Source organism: Chrysochloris asiatica, unplaced genomic scaffold (genome assembly GCF_000296735.1).
Source record: "Chrysochloris asiatica unplaced genomic scaffold, ChrAsi1.0 scaffold00009, whole genome shotgun sequence".
Lineage (NCBI taxonomy): Eukaryota > Metazoa > Chordata > Mammalia > Afrosoricida > Chrysochloridae > Chrysochloris > Chrysochloris asiatica.
In genome coordinates this window covers 6,924,629-6,945,451 of record NW_006408527.1, presented here as the reverse complement: position 1 = coordinate 6,945,451, position 20,823 = coordinate 6,924,629, and the positions used below count along the sequence as shown (strand labels likewise).

Below are 20,823 nucleotides of genomic sequence, written 5' to 3'. Positions count from 1 at the left end.
CTTTGATGTCATGTGTGTTTATATTTGGGATTGTTAACTCTTGATTAATAGACCCTTTTATCACTATATAATGTCCATTTTATCTCTTCTGATTTTGTCTTAAAATCTCCTTTATTTGATATTAAGAGTGCCACCTCATCTCTCTTTTGGTTATTATTTGCATGAAATATTTTTTTCCATCTCATTTGCAATCTGTGTCTGTGGCTTTAAGATGTTTCTCTTATAAACAGCATATGAGTGGGGACTTCAAAAAACTCAAGAAGTTGCTTTCATTATCTCTTAATGCCATTTTCCCACAAACTTTTTGAAGCCCCCCCAATAGTTGGTGCTATCCCTTTTTTATGTAAAGCTGTTACTCATGGGAAAGATGCAGAAGTAGATTTCCAGTTTGTAATTACAGTTTATGACTATTTAAAATAAAGTGAAACTTTTTAGATCCATACAAAGCAAGAAATGTAAGGAGATGGGTTGAGGAAATTCCTGTTGTAGCTCTCAATCTGTTTTAAGTAGAAGGTGGGAAGATAATTGAAATCCAACCCAGGAATCGTGACCAGCAATTCTGCTTTATTAAGGGCAGAAGCTAGGCCAGTTCTAGTTTAGTATGTGTTCATACCCCCCACCTTTTATCATGGCATCTATCCCATAAGTTTAGGAAAAATAAACCAGAGAATATTGTAAGGACTACTTAGAATATAAACTCTAACCAAGACCTTTCAAACTACAGAAAATAGGCAGGGGTTGAGGGGGATGAACTATAAGGAGTCTGCCCTTCTCAAAATTGTAGCATGTCTGCTCTTTGTTTATTCCAAATCTTTTTTTTTTTTCTTTTTCTGGATAGCTGGTCTCAGCTATGTGTTAACAGAAAAGCAATTTCAATGACAAGTCATTTAAAAGATTTTCTTACCCCTTATGTATGTATGCAATAATAATGTAATTGTCTCCAGAAGATAACTCAATTCCTTTCTCATAAATTTGGGAAAGTGACTTATTCATTTATTTCAAAGAGGATGGTGACTGTAACTTCTTTGGTTCTTATTAGAAAGAAGGCTTTTAGCTTGTCAATATTTTTGTTCACATGGAAAATCTATGCCTTCCTTCCTTGCATGTTATTGTTGTTAAGTGCTGTCATGTTGATTCTGGTCCAAATTGTTCCTGTTAGAATTTCCAAGGAGCGGCTGGTTCATTTGAACCACCCACTTTGTCGTTAGCAGTCCACTGCTTATCCGACAGCACCACACCATGACTCCTTCCTTGTATGCCGCTTGTTAAAAGTTTTACTGTATATTCAGTACAAATCCAGCCAAGGACACATTGCCATGCAGATATTTTGGGAGTGACAGCTTACTGAATAATCCAATTTCTAGGTGTCCTCACTTAAAATATCCTTTAGTGTTAACTTGCTGAGGTAACTGCTGAACTTTTCCTTTGCCAATCCTTGAATTCTGAACTGTACTTATCTTCTAGGTTGCCTATACTCCCTGCTCCATGAGGAAGATCTGTACATACTTCCATAGAAAATCCCAAGATGACTACAGTAGTCTTCCTGAACAGTCAACGTAAGGAGAGATTCAAATGTGAGCAAGTGCAGCACAATGAGGAATGCAGCACCCAGTGACGCTGCACTGGAGCCTTTAAGAATACTGCCATCTTTTCTTTTTCAGAGAAAATTGTTTCCATTTGCAAATTCTCCTAGCCTGAATCTACTACTGTATTGTATAGGCAGGACTCTGAGTTTGAAACTTACTGAAATTTCATAAAATATCATTTTATCATTCTGTAGTGTTTTGAAAGAATTGTCTTTATTTTTAATTTATACTTCTTCTCTAGAATCCTAGCTCATGGAGACAAAAAGACAGCACATGTGCCTCTGGTCACTCTGGAGCTCTCTGTGTGCAGTGAGAAGTTTCTGTTGGCCACAGCAGTCAGCCTGTGTGAAAACCGCCAGCTGAAGCCCCCTGGATATGTTCTGCCTTAACCAAATGTCATGTTACTAGAAATACACCATTTTTTCACTACACTGTTGTGGCTTTTTGTTTTTTAAAGTCTTATGTAAAAAGATGATTCTCAGATAAGTAATTTCATATTGGTTCAGTATAAAATTACAGTCTCTAAAGTTTGCATTTTTATTTTAAAATCAGTGATGATAGATGTCATCTCTTTAAAGAAATTTAAACAACATGGAAAGCTTTGCTCATACTTTTTCCTCCAAAGATAGGTGTTCTTTATTATTCCTGTATGAGATTTCAGATCCCCGTGTTGTTACCAAGCAGTTAACCCAACGTCACTTACTGGTGGAGGTTAAGACTCGCCATTTACTCTAAAGGATGCTGAGTATGAAATCAGTAGTCGTACAATGAAACTGGGATTCAAAATCAAGTGCAGTACTCAGTTCTCTAGGGCCTGCAGCTTATTAAAAAATAAATTAATAAACCATCAGATTGTAAGAGAAAACAATCCTATATTCCTGTTTGGTTTGGTTTTTTTTAAAGCAGGTAACTCTAAACTGAAAATCCCAAACTTGAAAAAATACCTTGTCTTTTTCAACTTGATTTCTTGAGTTCTTTATGTCCATGAAAAGTAACCTTCAAATATAGCCCTGGAGTCCTGGTGTGCTGTAGGATAAGCACTGAACTGCTAACCAATAGGTCAGCAGTTCAAACCAACCAGCCGCTCTTTGGGAAAAAATCAGAACCGACTCAAGGGCACTTATTAACAACAACATAGCCATGAACAAAAAAAAAATCAGAATTTTCTGTAGATATTTAACTAAGAGTTAGTCTGTACATTCTTTTGTGTACAGACTAACTCTCAGTAATAATGTGCTAAGCATTTTAAAGACTATTTTCCTTAGTCAGCAGTTATACATGGATCACCTTAGAAAAAGGGGGCTGTTTTCTATGTTTCCCCTTTGTAGCCTTGTGGAAGTAAGCTCCCTGTACTTTCTGTGTGCTGCTTACTTGGAGGAGAGTCCCTTGGCAATCAAGAAACTTTATTTGTTTTATTCATAAGGACTGCATGGACTTTATTTCCATTTTAGTCATAATTTTTAAATATAAATTCTTAGTGAAAGCCCTTTAATTCCTTTGATTCTTAGAAAGCTTATAACAATAAGAACTGTAAAGGACAGCTAAACAGATTCTCTCTGCTTTTATCCTAGGGAAAAACAAAGAGGAGCCCTAGAATTGCTGTGTTTTAAATAAAACATGCCATAGCATTACCTGAGTATATATTAACTCATCTATATGGGGGTTTCCAAAAGTTTAGGAAAATTCTAGTCTCTTTTCATTCCATTTTTCCGTGAACTTTTGGGAGCCCCCTTCTATGTGGTGTTTAGTTTTTTGTTTTGGTTTGTGTGGAAGTAGTATTTATTACCAATACCTGCCAGTCATGCCATTTGTCTTGCTTTGAAAAGCCAATGGGGGAGAAAATCCATGAAAAGAATAAGTTAAGTCTTTGCCTTTGTTGTTTGTATCCTTGTACATCTGGGTAAATGTGGCTGTCAGAAAACTGTGCTGACAATCTGCTGGGTGTAACATGTCCCAGTTGGAAAAGTAGTGCTTCAAATGGGTGCCAAAGGTCAAATGTAATAAGAATTATGCCTGCCTGTGTTGGTGTCAGACTTTGAGCTGATCTGAATAATAAAGCCTTTTACATTATCTGACGCCCATTTCTGAGCTTTTTATATTAACCCAGAAGCAGTCTACATAAAAGAATCTCATCCTTGTTCTTTGAGTAAAATTTGTTTATTCCCAAGGATATGATCCAGTTGAGGCTGAAAGAGGTTTTAATAAAATACATCCCTGCTTAGTCAGACCTTGAGTGCTTAAGACGGCTTGGATTGATAGAGGAGGGTGGGGTGATGTCCTTTCTCTAAACAAGTATTTCCAGCCCAAGTTTCTCCATTTGAATACACTCCAAGCACTTTTGCTAGGACACTGTATTAGAGTTTCCTTTGGGTTTCAACACAGGCCCTTAATACATTTTTGTGAGGGTTGACTGTAATCCCCCCAAAATGCCTCTTTTCATCCAGGCTGTACATTTATCTAAAGACAATCAAGTCCATGTGTAGCTATCCTGTGGGGAGTTCAGCCCAAACTCCTTCCAGCCTTTAGGTGCAGGCAGATCATTGGGACACCCTATATTGTTAAGTGCCATCAAATCAGTTCTGACTCATAGCGACCCTGTATAGGGTTTCCGAGGATCAGCTGGTGAGCTTGAACCGCCAACCTTGCAGCCATTAAAAACAAACGAGCAATCTGGATGACTGGTGACAATTTTAAGTGTGTGTGTTGCTTTAACCCTCAGCTTGAAATAAGCCATGACCTTATTTAGGTCACATAGCACTTCACCAGATGCATTTTGAGAGAGTATCACACAGCAGATACATTGCTGCTGTAATGTCTTTTTTCCTGCTTTTCCTAGTCCCAGGGGAGTCTGGAATCCCTACAGTCCCACTGCTCGGTCCTGTGAGCAACATTTCACAAATATGCACCAGAAGAGAGATTGGGGAAGAAAGTCCAACTAAAAGAAAAACTAAACTAATGCCCTCCTATGGCAATCCAGGTGTCCTGGTGTGTGGCGCCGTGGGTTATTGCACTGGACTGCAAAGCCAGTTTGAACCGCAAGTAGCACTTCAAACTCACCAGCTGCTCCTCAGAAACCCTGTACAGGATTGCTATGGGTCGGAACCGCCTCGTTGGCGCTTAATAATATAGCAATCCAGTACAGGTGGTTTCTGCTTTAGATGTAAAAGGGGCTGACTGGCCTCAGCTGAACCCTTGCTAGCCAGTGTATCTCACAGCTTACCACACAGGTCTTCTTGGGTTCTGTTCTATCCTAGGTTTGGCTCTTGCCACAGCACAGATTTACCAGTTACTCTAAATTTGGGGGAGTCCTGGTGTGGTGGTGTGGATTAATGCACCAGACTACAAAGCCATTTTAACTGCAAGGTCGGCAGTTCAAACTCACCAGCGGCTCCTCGGAGCAATCCTATGCAGGGTTGGCTATAGTTCGGAATCAAGGGCACTTAACAACAAACATTAAATGGGAATTCTGGGAAACCTGCCTTATGCATTAGCTCTTTAGATACTGGTTGGAAGTTAAAGACTGGCTGAAAATGATTTTGTTGGACAGGAGATGAGTTTAATATATGCTTCACTAGCTCCAATTCCAAAAATACAAGATCAACTGGATGTAAGGTAACCATTTTGTTGTCCAAAGTGGTAGGAAAATGTGTTTTGTTTCTGAACTATGTTTGAACGCTGAAAATTTTTAGGGGTTAAGGAATAATGTAAATTCAGCTTTTTTAAAAAATCACCTGAGCATATTAAGCAGTTTGTTCAGATGAGAATGCCTACAGCAAGTATGTACAACACAAATGAGAGGTATTATATTATTAAAGGAGAGGCTTATTTGATCCCAAAAGCTCATCCCTCCCTGCTAAGCCAGGAAAGAGAATTTCAAGGATATGTAACCAGTCTGAGTTTCAAAGACTTAATGTTCCATTTATACTCCATTTCTCTTCTATTTCCTTAACTTGCCACATGCCCCTTCCTGTTTTGACATTCAAAAGAATTTGTATTCAAGCCATTTTATGGAATATGAATAGCACAGTTTAAAATGCCTCTGATTGGAAGGTGTTCAATTCAGGCAACTCTTACTGAACGCTTAGGTGCCAAGCCCTGTGTGAGGCACCTGGTCTGTTCTCTTTATTTTCTATTTTCAAAGGAGTCACTCACATTGACTTCAGTCGGCTAAAAGTCAGCATTTGAGTGAGACCTGTAAAAATCAAATTTTCAAATCCTCTGAAGTTGTTTGTGAGCAGCTGTTTGTAGCTAGTGCTGACTAGATACAGACTCCTCTCCAGGAACTTAATCCAACTGCAGCGTTGCAGTAAAGTGCTGGCATGTCAGTTCCGACATAGTGACCCTGTGTAGACTTTCTGAGGAGCGACTGGTGAATTCTAACTGCCGACCTTTCAGTTCAAACCAACCTTGCAGTCCAGTGCATTATACTACAACACCACACCAGGACTCCACTTTTCCAAGTAAAATGCTTTCTCATCCATGTACTTATCAAATAGTCTGCAATTTTGTAATATAATGATTAAAAATATCTCTAGAGCTACACTGCCCAAGTTTGAATCCAAATACTGTGTAGCTTGTTGTGTGGCATTGAATTGTTTCCAGCTCTTATTAGTGTGTCCCTGTATGGAGTTTCTGAGAGCAGCTAGTAACTGCAATCTTGCAGTTACCAATCCAGCGCCCATCCTACAGCACCACACCAGGACTCAACTATGTACCTGGTCTGTTTCTTCATCTGTAAAAATGTGGAGTGTGTGGTTAATACATAGAAAACTCTTAGAACAGAACTTGACCCATCACTGTTGTAGCAGTCTGGACCGTAAGGTCAGTGGTTCAAGCTTACCAGCTGCTCCTTGTAAACCATATCCAGAGTTGCTATGGGTCGGAATCAGCTCCACAGCACTTAACATCCATCACTGTTAGCTGTTACTCTCCTAAGGTACGGAGGGCAGGGGTTATTACCTATATTTGATAAATAGACTTAAAGGCTTAACTTTTCAGACCTCCTAACTCATCCCTATTCCCTTTCTACTAGAGCTGTGGTTCTCAAAGGAATGGGAACTAATTTAGAATCACCCAGGAAGATTTGTTTTAACATAAATGTCTGGGCTCCGTGTTTTCTGCACTTTTCAAAATAGAGCAAGTGATGGCGGTAGTGGTGTGCCGTGGAGTCAGTTCCAACTCATAGTGACCCTGTCTGTATAGGGTTTCCGAGGCTGTAAATCTTTACGGGAGCAGAAAGCCTCATCTTTCTCCCGTGAAACTGCTGGTAGTTTCTAACTGCTGACCTTGAAGTTATCAGCCAACTCACAACCACTACACTACCAGAGCTCATTAAATAGAGCAAGTAGACCTATAGCTAAAACTCTCTAGTGCTTGACATTCTTGACTCTTCCTTCCAGGTACACAGGAAAAGTATGGAGATGATTTCATATGTGACTTAAGCCACTATTTAAAGAGGCTATAGTTTGCAAATCTATCCTGAACTTTTAAGCAAACCAATGCAGTGCTCAAAAAAAAAAAAAGCCCACCCTCCCATTTCCTGATAGCTGCTTCCAATCCTGCTACATTGTTTAAGCTGTTTCATCTTTAGTGAGGAAGCTGCAGCTGGCTGACCTGTAGAGCCAACTCTTCCATCACTTTCAAGGCCTTGTTATGACCTGTGAATAGACAAGTAAAAGGTGCCTTTCAAAACAAGCGTTATGCTGTATTAACAGCTCTGGTTTCATGGGATAGTTAGAAGGTTCAGACATTTGGTTCAGAAGGATTGTGTAAACTATAGATTTTCTGCTCTCACTTAATAAGGGTCTTTCCTCATTGCTCCTCTCTTTTTGATGCAATAACCTACTTGTTGCCATTCTCACATCAGTGCCAAAATGCTGACAATTCAAGCTGCTTTGACTATGATGGACAAAGCCAACATTGCAGTTTTGCAATTATCAGTTGGCAACTGAGCACCAAATTAAGCTGCTACTGTTATTTGGGACCCTAATTTCCATTTGACAGGAATTTATAGAATGTGACATTTTCTTAATAAGAACTGGCATTAACATAGTTTAGCCACCTTGGATTTTCTTCATGGTTTTATGCCAGAGTTATCTGTTCTAATGAAGATGTGAAAGACAAGTTTTTGTCTTGTTTTGTGGGTTTTTTCCTGCTACCTGCCATACCCCTCATAACATCAGGGTCTAAAAGTAATGATACAAATGAGCCCTTTCCCCTAGCAAACTATTACCAGGTAATATATGTTACTGAAACAACACTATAAATAACACTTCATGCCGTGCTATGTTGGCATGAAGTTAGCTAATATTGTCTTACCACCATTCAGCACCACTTTTTCTTCTTTATAGTTTCTCGTCTGCCTTTTCCCCATGCCCTGCAATACACTCAAGCACAGTTTTCCAAGGTTTATTTGAAAAGCATAATAGGATTTAAGTGTAACTGAAATACATTATTAGTGGTTCCGTAACAGATAAGTGAAATCTAGTAGGCAGTGTTGCCTCTGTAAGGAGTCAGTCAATATTTAGCCCAACAGTTAGATGTCAAGTTGGAAATGCTGCTTCCTCAAAAGCCTTATTGGCTTTAGACTGTTTTATATGGGAGCAAGGGACTCAAAGTTCAAAAATCAATATCTTTACATTGTGGTTGACTAGCAGACAAGTTGAAGTGAACCTTAATAACCTCAGGGTTGGGGCAGGAAGAGCGTGGTTATAGTAAACACCTTTCACAGCTCCCTAATTAGATAATGAGCTATTGGCCTTGAAGTGTCGCTCCTGTCATTAAATGTATCTGGCTTTGGGAAAGTATCTCCTAAAACCAAGAAATGTAAGTGACACCGTTTAAAGTTGTACTCAGACAGCCTGCAGTATAAGGAAAATTCGAATGTGGTTTGTGTGACGATTAGAAATGGCTTCCATTCCAACAGTTAATTCTGCACAATAAATTGAACAAAGAAAGGATGCCGTTTAGAGCAGTTTACTAATTTGAGTTATCCTGTGGTGTTCTCCTGCCTTCCTGTTTACATTAACATTTCCAACCCCATTCACTTTCTCCTTTTTCAAGGCATTTTTGGCCACTGAATTCAACTGGAAGTAGTTAATGCAGCCTGAGGTTGTAAGTTTGATTCCCAAAGAGGCCAATTCACTATACTCAGTGTGTTCTATGGCTACAGGTACCATCTCGCATGCTACCCTGGCCAGGCTTCCCACAAGGAGAAGTGGACATTAAACCCAGTATATACATGGCTGTGTGCCGTGGAGTCGGTTCCGACTCATAGCGACCCTATACAGGATTTCCGAGGCTGTAAATCATTACGGGAGCAGAAAGCCTCATCTTTCTCCCGTGGAACAGTTGGTAGATTTGAACTGCTGACTTTAAGGTTAGCAGCCCAATTCGTAACCACTATGCTACCAGAGCTCCTTAGTATATTCTTACTGGGTACAAATCCATGCTCTTCTCACTACATACCTGAATGCCCATTTGTGACCCTTCTTCCTGCCAGTAATCCTCTTGCTATAAACCCCTTGTATGCAAAGCTATGGATTGTTTTGTGTAATGGATGCAAGAACCCTATAAATGGATGTAACTGGTGTCCTCCAAACTAAGGCACAAAAAGTTTAAGCAACTTGCCCAAGGATACATAGTCAGCATGTCGATTTGATGTAACTCAAAAGTCCACAGTCCTGACTCCCATATCGGAGTGTATCCCAGCTTCCTTCAGCCAAATATATGCTTTTCATTTGCGTACTTTTCAGGAGAGATCTCAAAATGTTCCAAATACATATTCTACCTAAGTGGTAAGTGAAACAACAAAATAGAATTTAAAACCTACTATTTCTTGGGAGAGGAAACCATTGTAAACATTTTAGCAGGAGGACAGTGATGTGCAGGACTAGGTGTTAGGATCATGGTTGTTCAGGTATGATAGGAACGTATGCAGAGGATTGGCAAACAACGATGTAAAGTTAGAAAAGCAGCATCAAAGAAGTGAAAAAGTAAAGAAAAACTTGCCTATAGATACAGAGGTAGAGAATGAAGAGTACAGATGAGGATACACATAACCTATAGCCCAGCAATTCCACCCCTACACCCTAGAAAAGCTTACGTGCATCAGGACATGTATACCAGGATCTTCAAAGTAACATTGTTTATACTAGCCAAGGGATGGAAATGACCCAAATGTCCACAATAGAGTAGATAAACTGTGGAATGCTCATAAAACAGAACATTATATATAACAGTGAAATGAAAAAGAATGAACTAGATCCAATAACATGGTGAACCTCACAATGTTGAACAAAACAAGCAAGAACCAAAAGACTGTGTATACATAAGACTCCATTCATATCAAATGTTAACAAAAAACACTAAACTAGTATTGAGGGATGCATGTTGTTTGCGGCTAATGAGTCAGTTCTAACACATAGTGACCCTGTATAGGGTTTCTGAAACTATATCTTTACAGGAGCAGAAAGCCTCATCTTTCTCCCATGGAGAGACTGGTGGACTCAAACTGGCAACCTTGAGGTTCAAAGTCCAGTGCTTAGCTGCTGCTCCTGAGGAATGTATACCTGTGTGATAAAAGGCAAAACAAGTGATTATTACAATAAATCAAGGCAGTTCTCTCTGGAAGGTTGTGCTTGGGAATGAACGCTTGGAAGACTTCTAGGTTATGGCAAAGATTGTCTCTCTCCCAGGGTGGTGGTTACATGGGTGTTTCCTATATTTTTCTGTATTTTTCATTTATGTTTTATGTACTTCTCCGCATATGTTTTATGATTCACAATGTTGCTAAAGGTTTTTATAAAAGAAGCAAAAATCAGGGCATTCTTCAGAGAAGATAAGCAAAAGGTGGGGAAGAGGCCTTCAAGATAGACTCAAGAATTAGTCAAAGGGAATAATGCACTATGGGAGCTTTGGGGAGCTTTTTGGAAATTTCTAAGGGAAAAGAAAAATCCTCTGTTCCCTCAAAGGAGGACAAACCAAATCATTTCGGCATTCACACGGGGATCAGCATGTCATCTAGTTTAACAGCGCTGTGCCTACAGTGACCTGTGGCTCAAACATGGTGCTTGGGATTGTCCTAACAGATTGGGCCTGAAGTTGGCAGGGAGAAGGTCCTGCAGACTTTCCAACACTGCAGCATTTGGTGTCCTTTTAAAGCTCTGTACTACAAGCATTTCTTACTTTCCCCTTCTTCTGCTCCACTCCTGTATAAGGGGGCTCCAAAAAGTTTGTGGAACGATGGAATGAAAAGGTAATGGATTTTTTCATCAGACCTTTTGAAGTGCCCATGTATTTTTGTTCCCAAGATAAACCATCAACTCAAGGTAGAAACAGGACATAGAAATCAAACTCTTATATTATAGGTGCAGAAACTGGCCTGGGGAAGTTAATCAATTTGGTCAGGATCACAAAACTATAGTAGCATCCCAGTCCTACTTGTCTAATAGACATTGTCCTAAGTACTATATTATTCTGACTTTGCTCAATATGTTCCCTCCACCAGGAATAGATTCCCCCTTATGTTGGCTGTTAAGTGCCATCGACTCGATTCTGACTCATAGCAACCCTGCATAGGGTTTCAAGGAACAACTTGTGGGTTTGACACACTGATCTTACATTTAACAGTCCATTGCTTATCCTACAGCACCACACTAGGACCTCCATTATGCCAGCCTTTAAAAGTCCTTGTTTTTAAGGTCCAGTTCAGACTCCCCCTTCCTAGAAGAGTTCGTCACAGATTTTCCTAGTTACGATTTCCCTCCACCTGGCCCCCTAATGCCTTGTTTACGCACTATAATATCACTTGCCATATTTGATTTAGGATTACTTCTCTGTTCCTTCTACTAGATTACACCCTCTGAAATGTCAAGCTGGTCTTACTCATTTCTGCATACTGAGTGGTGTGCTGCAGCTGGCTCTTACTCCCAAAAGCTAGTTATTAAATATTTAAGGATTTTTGACCTGTTGTTAAGACATTGGTAACCTAAAATTAATCGTGGTGAGAGTATTTACACCATAGAAATCAGCAAGAGCTATGAAGCAGGCCCTTTTCCCTCCGAGAGCTGGCTTACTAGCATATCACCACATGCCTCACCCACCTCTACCACCCCTGGGCCTGCCATTATGCCTGGCATGGCAGTTGCAAGGTTCATAAAAAAGAAGGGGAGCCAATGAAGATGCAGACTGAAAATCAAGAGAATGCAAAGAGTGTCAGTACCAGAGATCAGAAAGTTATTGAGAAGTGGGTGGTTGACTGATGCAGAGAATTTAATGAAAATGAAGACGTAAATAAAGCCAAATAACGGCCTAAAGTGCACCTGGCCCAAGCCATGGTATTTGCAATAGCCTCGTATGCATGTGAAGGTTGGGCAATGAACAAGGCAGACAGAAGAATTGATGCATTCAAGTTATGGTGTTGGAGGAGAATATTAAAAGTACCACAGATTGTTAAAAGAACAAACAAATCTGTGTTAGAAGAAGTACAACCAGAATGCTCCTTAGAAGCCAGGCTAGCCAGACTTCATCTCTCATACTTCAAACATATTATCAGGAGGGACCAGTCCCTGGAGAAAGACATCATGCCTGGTAAAGAGGAGAGTCCATGAAAAATAAGGGAAAGCCCCAATGGAATGGACTGGCAGAGTGGCAGCAGCAATGGGTTCAAGCATAGCAGCAATTGTGAGGATGGCACACGACTGCTGGTATTTCGTTCTGTTGTACATAGGGTCCTATGGGTCAGAACTGACTTGACGGCACCTAACAACAACAACTTTGTCCTCTTCAAGGGTTATTCTTATAGCATGGTAGGGATGAAAGATGGCTGGGAGTGAGCAATGGTTAGGAAGTGGTGGTTTGTAGATGGTTAAGAAGTGGGCAGTAAATGGAGATTCCTCTCATGAAAAGAGAAGGTATTCTATTTCTTGTTAAACAACGATTTGCTGAACACCTACTATGAGTCAGACATTGTACTAAGCAAAGATAACATACAAGCCTGACTTCCACTTTCTCCCACAATCATGTGTGGACAAGTGAGAACCAAGCACAGTGGTGACCAGAGCTCTGAGGAATGTGCTCTGGGGTCTGAGGGAGCCCAGAGACGCTCATCAAATGGAGCCTGGGCCACCAGGGAAGGTTTCATACAGAAGCTTCACACATTTTCCAGGTGGATACATGAAAGGAGGGTATTTCTAGTAAAGAAACAGGAAAATGCCATGAACAAAGGTTTGAAGGTATAAAGAATGGCCTGTTCAATAATTTCAATCTCCCCCTCAGCTGGAGCAGAAAGTACATATAAATGAGTAAACTGAGGTTGGGATGCAGAGGGAAGTAAAGACCAGGGCAAAGGGACCCAGCACAGTCATCACACTATCTGGAAGGCACAGGCCCTGAGAAATATGAAGGGAGTTAGCAAATGCAGCTTACTCTTCCCTAGAGTTTGAGAAGAGAATGAGAACAAATAGAAGGTGGGGGTAGAGACAGTCTTAGCCAGGAAAGTATTTCTGTATGGGGAAGATGAAGTAAATACAGGCTAAGAGGAAGGAGGCAGGAAAGTAGGAGAGTTTAAAGACATAGGAGTAAGGATAATTGCTGGAACTAAGTCTCGGAGAAAGCAGGAAGACAGGTCATCCTGAACCCAGGGTATTTTGTCTTAAAAGGAGGAGCCCTCCCTGTGAGGTCAGGGCCCAGCTGGAGGCTTAGGGAAAGGCTGGCAGAATCCCGGATCAGATAAACGACTGAGGGATACAGGAGCGTGATGCAGGTTCGCACTGCTTGTAGGCTGAGGGGAAGGATCCTGAACAGGCTATAAGAGAGATGGAGACAAAATGCTCATTGTAGAAACAGGGATTTAGGCGGGAACAGAGATGAACAAGGAAGTCATTTAGGAAGTGTTCAAAGATGCAGCTTCAGGCAAAGTGAGTGATCACAGTGCTATTTATAACTGAAGGGGAAAAAACTAACAGAAACAGCTTAAAGATTGTTTCTAACAACCATAGGATATTGAGTAAATAAATTAAGCTATTACTATGAAAACTAATATTGATCTTTCATGTTTTCTTAATGTGACCTTTTGCTTTCTTCCTGTATGAGTTCTTTTTTGAATGTTTTATTGTGAATTATGTGATAGTTTACATGGGAGAACATTCGTTTTACCTTCATCCTATCGGATACCATTTCATTGCCATGGTTACAGTCCCCTCCATGCATCATCAACCAACCAAAGGGTACATCCTACAAGCCTGCCCATCCCCAGTCGTCAGCAGTCAGTACACAGGCCCTCTCCCTCTCTGGGTCTAGAGTCCCCAGCTGCTCCATCTCTCCACATCATCCTCTCTGCCTCCATCTCAGGCATCACTGATTCTCTGGGTAGGGTCCTGCTCTCCGCTCTTCTCCCTTCATGGTCCCAGGGACCTCCACTCCTTGACTGCAAAGTTAATCACTCCCCTCCTTGCCACAAAATGTCTACCTTTACATTTCCAACCCTCATAATCAGTCCTGATAACAATTATTCACCATTGTATCACAAGAGACCTATCCACATTTCCTTTCATCAGCCCCACCTAGACAGATTGTATACTACTCAGTAGAGATTCTACCTTCCTCCACGCCCTCTGGATCTAGGTTCCCTCTTGAAAGCTTGTAAGCCAGTCACTTCTTGCCTTTGTAGCCCTGCCCACATAAGTTCTTGATGCAAACAAAAGGTCTTTAAGAAGACAAGAAAAAGGAAAAGACTAAAATGTATGTCAGAAGAGACTCTGAAACTTGCCCTCCAGTGTAGAGATGTTAAAGCAAATGGAAGAAATAAGGAGGTACAAGAGCTGAATAGAAAATTTCAAAGGGCAGCTAGAGAAGACAAAGTCACATTATATTATAATGAAATGACCTATAATTAGAAAACCAAAGCAGGAGAACATTCTTAGCATTTCTTAAGTTGAAAGAATTGAAGAAAATATTGAAGCCTCAACTTAACAATATTGAAGGATTCTATGGTCCTGGAATAGCATTGTAGGATAAGCACTGGATTGCTAACAAGATCAGCAAGGTCAGCAGTTCAAATCTACAGGCTGATAATTTGAAACCCTATACAAGTTACTATGAGTTGGAACAGACTCAATGGCTCTTAACAACAACACTATGGACAAAATATTGAATGATGCAGAAAGCATCAAAAGAAGATGGAAGGAACACATGGAATCACTGTACCAAAAAGAACTGGTCAGTGTTCAACCATTTCAAGAGGCAGAAGATGATCAAGAACCAATTGTTCTGAAGGAAGAAGTCCAACCTGCACTGAAGACATTGGTGAAAAACATGATTCCAGGAATTGATGGAATACAAATTGAAATCTTTCAACAAATTGATACAGTTCTGGAAGCACTCACTTGTCAATGCCAATAAATTTGGGAAATAGCTACCTGATCAACCAATTGGAAGAGATCCATATTTATGCCCATTCCAAAGAAAGGTGACCCAACAGACTGCAAAAATCACCAGTGTCATTAATATCACATGCAAGTAAAATTTTGCCGAAGATAATTTAAAAACAGTTGCAGCAATACATTAACAGGCAAGGAACGGCCAGAAAGTCAAGCGGGATTGAGAATAGGTCATAGAATGAGAGATATCATTGTCATTAGATGGATCTTGATTGAAAGCAGAGAATATCAGAAAAAATGTTTACTTGTGTTTTATTGACTATGAAAAGGCTTTTGACAATGTGGATCATAACAAACTATGGATAAGATTGAGAAGAATAGATAGTCCAGAACACTCAATTTTTCTCATGAGGAACTTGTATATTGATCAAGAAGCAGTTATTAGAACATAACAAGGGGATACTGAATGGTTTAAAATCAGGAAATGTGTGTACTGGGGTTGTATCCTTTCACCATATCTATTTAATCTGTATTCTGAGCAAGTAACTCAAGAAATTGAGTTAATTATGTGAAGACCAGGGCTTCAATATTGAAGGAAGACTCATTAACAATCTGTGGTATGCAGATAATACAAGCTTGCTTGCTGGAAGAGTTTCAAGAGGTCTTGAAATACTAATGAAGATCAAAGACTATAGCCTTCAGTATGGATTACACCTCAATGTAAAGAAAACAAAAATCCTTAACACTGGACCAATAAATAACATAATGATAAATGGAGAAAATATTTAACTTGTCACACACTTCATTTTGCTTGGATCCAGAATCAATGCTCATGGAAGCAATAGTGAAGAAATTAAAAGATGTATTACATTAGGCAAGTCTTCTGCAAAAGAAGACCTTTCAAAGTGTTAAAGAGAAAAGATGTCAGCTTGAAGACTAAGGTGGGTCTGCCCCAAGACATGGTATTTTCAGTTGCTTCATATGCATGTGAAAGGTGGACAATGAACTAAAAAGACCAGAGAAGAATCAATGCATTTAAACTATGGTGTTCATGAGGAATACTGAAATGACCATGGATTGCCAGAAGAACAAACAAATCTATGTTGGAAGAAATACAGACAGAATATTCCTTAGAAGTGAGAATGGAGAGACTTTGCTACTCATTCTTTGGACATGTTGTCAGGAGTGACCAGTCTCTGGAGAAGAACATCATGCTTCGTAAAGTTCAGTGCCAGCAAAAAAGAGGAAGTCTCCACCCCTACAATGAGATGGATTGACACAGTGGCAATAAAGTGTTCAGGAAAGTTGGGAAGCACTTATTAAGTCATTGAGGAGAAACAATGGGCTCATTGTTGTTGTTGTTATGTGCCATGGAGTCGGTTCCGACTCATAGCGACCCTGTACAGGGTTTCTGAGGCTGTAAATCTTTACGGGAACAGAACGCTTCATCTTTCTCCCACGGGACAGCTGGTAGTTTCGAACTTCTGACTTTGTGGTTCACAACCCAATTCGTAACCACTACGCTACAATGGGCTCATATATAACAACAATTGTGAGGAGGGTGCAGGACCAGGCAGTGTTTCATTCTGTTGTGCATAGGGTCACTATTAGTTGGAGCTAATTCGATGGTACCTAACAACAACAACCACCTTTGATTTCTGGCCTAAATTGTGCAGTAAGGAGTGGAAAATTAAATATACAGACATTCAAATTAGAAGTAGTGTGGTACAGGGAATTATTTAATATATCTTTTCTAGCCATTGTTATTGTTGAGTGCTATCAAGTCAGTTCTGACTCACAGCGGCCCTGTATAGTGCTTCTGAGGAGTGGCTGATGAGCTTCAACTGCTGGCTTTGTGGTTCAAACCAACCTTGCAATCCAGTGCATTAACCCACAGCACAAATGCCTCTCTGATGATTGAGTTGTAGTTGTTGTTGTTAAGCATTGTGGCATTGGCTCCAACTCGTAGTGACTCTGTATAGTATTTTCAAGGAGCAACTCGTGGGTATGAACCACCAACCTTGTGGTTAGTAGTCCAGTGCTTATCCTACAGCACCACACCAGTACTTCAAATGATTGGATGGAACCATTGGATGGAAAACTAATATGGGGATTGGCTAGTTTTGCCATCCCACTAGGCTTAAAATGAGTCATTTCAGAAGCAGGAATTGGGGGACCCTTACAACCTTCAAGAAAGAACCACTGGAGGAGCTGCGTCCTTTGGACCCTGAGCTATTTGCACAGTGAAGCAGTGGCAGTGGAGGAAGCAGGACCACAGAACGAGTCGTGGACTACCTAGCCCACAGAAAGAGTAAAGCAGAGAGTCCTATGGGCATCTATCAACAGTAATAAAGGAGCTTTAGTACTGTAGCATAAACCCCGGACTGCGAAGCACAAAGTTGGCAGTTCAAACACACTAGTTGCACCTCAGAAACCTTATATAGGGTCACTATGAGTCAGGACCAACTCTATGGCATTTAACAACAATAACAAAGAAGCTTTGTAATTCTTGCCTAAGCAGGGCAGATGTCAAGTGTCTGTGTGGCTGAGAGGCAGAGGATGAGAGAGAGACAGTATGGCTTTGAAGAGGCACTCCTATCAGGAGAACTGCTGTTTCCTGTTTTGTTTCAGATCCTGAATTGTACCCTGTTAACATTCTTAATAAATCTCTTAATGATGAGCACTGTCTGTGATTTCTGTGTGGCCAATGCAGAGAATTAGAGTGCTGTGGGAGGGATGATTGTTGTAAAGAAGGTTGGAGTGTGGAAGCATGTCTGACCTCAGCCTCATAGAAATCAGCCATGGACTGGTGATTCTCCTCCTTCCCTTTGTGAAGACAGAAGAGATGAGTCTTCCACCTCCACACCAGTTTTGCAAGTGGATAGGGGTTGACTTGAAAAATTGCTGAATAACAGTGGGGCCTCTGAAGAAAGTCAATACATTTCCCACAGAGTTCTTATGATAAGACTTAGTATTGATGTCCAACCCAGATTCCCTAATCTTGACTCCAGCATCATGTGACTTCACATGTAACTTAATCTCTCTGAACCCCAGTTTTATTAATAAGTGGGAAAGGTAATAACAGTACTTCCTTCATTGTCATTGTGAGGGTCAAAGGAGTTCATCAAGTACCTAGATAAGTGACAGGCATATGATAAGTTTTCACTGGTATTATATTGTTCTGGGGAGCTGAACTGATTATTATAGACCAAACCCTACCTTGAAAGATAGTCTGACACACATAGTCTTAGTGGGATAGTCTGTCAAAGGCTTAAACACCACAGAGGACATGTTGGCTCAGCTATTTGGAAGCAGAGTCAAAGAAAGCTGGCATTAGGTTTTGCCCAAGATGGGAGAGCACTTACCAGTGAGGAACAAAAACCCATTGCCATGAAATAGATTCCAACTCATAGCGACCCTACAGGACACAGCAGAAGTGCCCCATGGAGTTTCCAAGGTTGTACTCTTTACAGAAGAAGACTACTTGAATCTTTCTTCCACAGAGTGGCTGGTAGGTTCAAACTGCTGACCTTTTGGTTAGCAGCCCAATACTTAACCAACTATGTCACCAAGACTTCTAGGAAGGAGCCAGAGTAGAGTAAAAACATGAAGGATCCATGGGCATCCTGGAATGGCAGGGCAAGGGGTATAGATTGGATATAAGCAAGAGATTTTGGGAAGGGTGAACAGGTGAGAAAGAGCAAATACCTGAGAAAGACAAGTAGAAGTAGATGTGGTCAGAGTAGGGTTGTGAGAATTTGAGATGACACAGTCCCTTCTGATGCTCATGTCCCCAGCAGGTACATCTTAGTGAGTGACTTCAATTGGGCAGAATTTAGAGTCATTTGTAGTTATTGTTTGTTTTAAAAAACAATAGTGACTAGAAGAAGAAAGAAGAGGAAAAAAAGAGTAATCCACTATAATTTTATGAATTTGACCTATACTTATGGATGCAGTAGCTGAAAAAAGGGAACAAATCTTTACAGTGAGGTCATTCCCACCCACTCCATACACAGAGTAGACAGGGATGGGCAACTTGGACATTGGCTACACAAAATGGAGGGCTACAAAGCCAAGAAGTGACTGGCTTACAAGCTTTCAAGAGGGAGCCTAGATCCAGAGGGCACAGAGGAAGGTAGAATCTCCACTGAGTAGTATCCAATCTGTCTAGACGGGGCTGAAGAAAGAAAATGAGGATAGGTCTTTTGTGATACAATAGGAGATAGGGATAAGACTTTTGTGTACAATACTGAATAATTGCTATCAGAACTGACTGAAAGGGTCGGAAGTGTAAAGGTAGATGTTTGTAACAAAAAAAGAAGGAGAGTAGTTGATTTTGTAGTCCAGGAACGCAGATCCCTGGGACCATCAAGGGAGAGGAGCAGAGTACGGAACCCTACCCAGAGAAGCAGTCATGCCAGAGATGGAGGCAGAGACGATGACATGGAGAGATGGAACAGCTGGGGACTTTAGACCCAGAGAAGGAGAGAGGCTGTGTGCTGACAACCCGGGGGCAGGCTTGCAGGGTATACCGTGTGGTTGTTTGATGATACATGGAGGGGATTATAATCATTGCAATGAAATGAAATATGATAGGATGAATATAAAGCTGGTGTTTTCCCATGTAAACCATCACATAATTCACAATTAAAACTTAAAAAAAATAAACAATAGTGAGGTCAAGATAATCAGAAGGGTCAGAAATAGGTGGGTGACAGGAGATGGTGTCCAGGAAAGCTGAGGCAGGTGTTAAGCCACTGAGGAGGGCAGTGCTTAGGAGGTCAGCAAACTGTCAGGGGCCCGGGCTGCAGAAGGGAGCCAGTGCAGTAAAACAAAATGATGTGCAGAAAATGAGGGGGAGCCCTGACCTGGAGAAGCACCAGGAGTTCAGGCAAATCCAACCCTGAGAAGCTGCCTGCTCTGCAGAGGACAGACTAAGTTTTCATTTGAATTAGAAGGTGTAAAGAGCATGTGTAGAAAAGGTGGAGGAGGTAAGGAAATGTGCTCACCACATAACTGGAGCTGTACAGCCCAGGGGCAAGGAGGCACCTTACAAAGCCCAGAAACAGTTAACATCAAAGTTCTGCCCTGGTAACAGGATTACTGCTGACAGGAACTGAGAGAGGAGGCCACTCCAGTGCAGAGAATGGGCTTGTCAGGACCCTGCCGGAGGAGGGAGCTGCGGCTCCTGGGTCAGCACACTTGTCCTATTTCTGTACATTCAGGCTGCTGAGTAATGGCTCCGAAGGCAGTGCCAGCATCTCACAGGGCACAACAGGAAAGTGAGAAGTAGGGCTTGGCACCTTATTTTGGGAGCTGTCGTCAAAGGCCCAGCCCTCAGTTCTGTGTGCCTGATGCTCAGCTATAGCGATTGCTGCAAGCCTGGATGACCGGTCCTGCAGGGCCTGGCTCAGGTGCCCAGAGAGACAAGCCCTGCGAGAAAGAGGAATAAGCAAGCTCTGTAGTTTCCCTGAAGACAGGGGATTCTGAGAACTGAGGTTGGCCCAGGATCAGGCAGTGTTTTGTTCTGTTGTGCGTACGGTCGCTATGAGTCAGTACTAACTCAATGGCACCTAACAACAACAACTTCTCAAAAGAGACACACAGCTGGTCCAACTGATCATTCCAACTAGTCCAATGCCTTACCCTGAAGTCCCTTAGGAGAGAATCATGTTCACATGTTCTTTTAAAATTATCACGAAATGTTGATGACATGTAGGGCACCTACAAGCACAGTGTTCCAAACCTGAAGTGTCAGGTGTGCACTTTGAGAGCAGATGTACTCTGAGCTGCCATCCACACTCGGTCCCCTGTGTGTCTCCAGTGACTAATGGGAGTGACTCTGGGGGCTGGGACCA

General features: G+C 41.2%; 1 protein-coding gene across 1 annotated transcript in view; it reads left to right on the top strand.

Annotated features, from left to right (window-relative positions):
• The window catches only part of DTL (denticleless E3 ubiquitin protein ligase homolog (Drosophila)), a 100,379-nt gene extending 80,128 nt beyond the window's left edge, over positions 1-20,251 (top strand). The window contains exons 15-18 of the mRNA XM_006834196.1: positions 1,465-1,556; positions 17,679-17,692; positions 18,020-18,040; positions 20,064-20,251. Coding sequence (XP_006834259.1) covers positions 1,465-1,556; positions 17,679-17,692; positions 18,020-18,040; positions 20,064-20,251 — 315 coding nt within the window. The remainder of the gene's footprint in view (positions 1-1,464; positions 1,557-17,678; positions 17,693-18,019; positions 18,041-20,063) is intronic.
• The last annotated feature ends 572 nt before the right edge of the window (positions 20,252-20,823 follow it).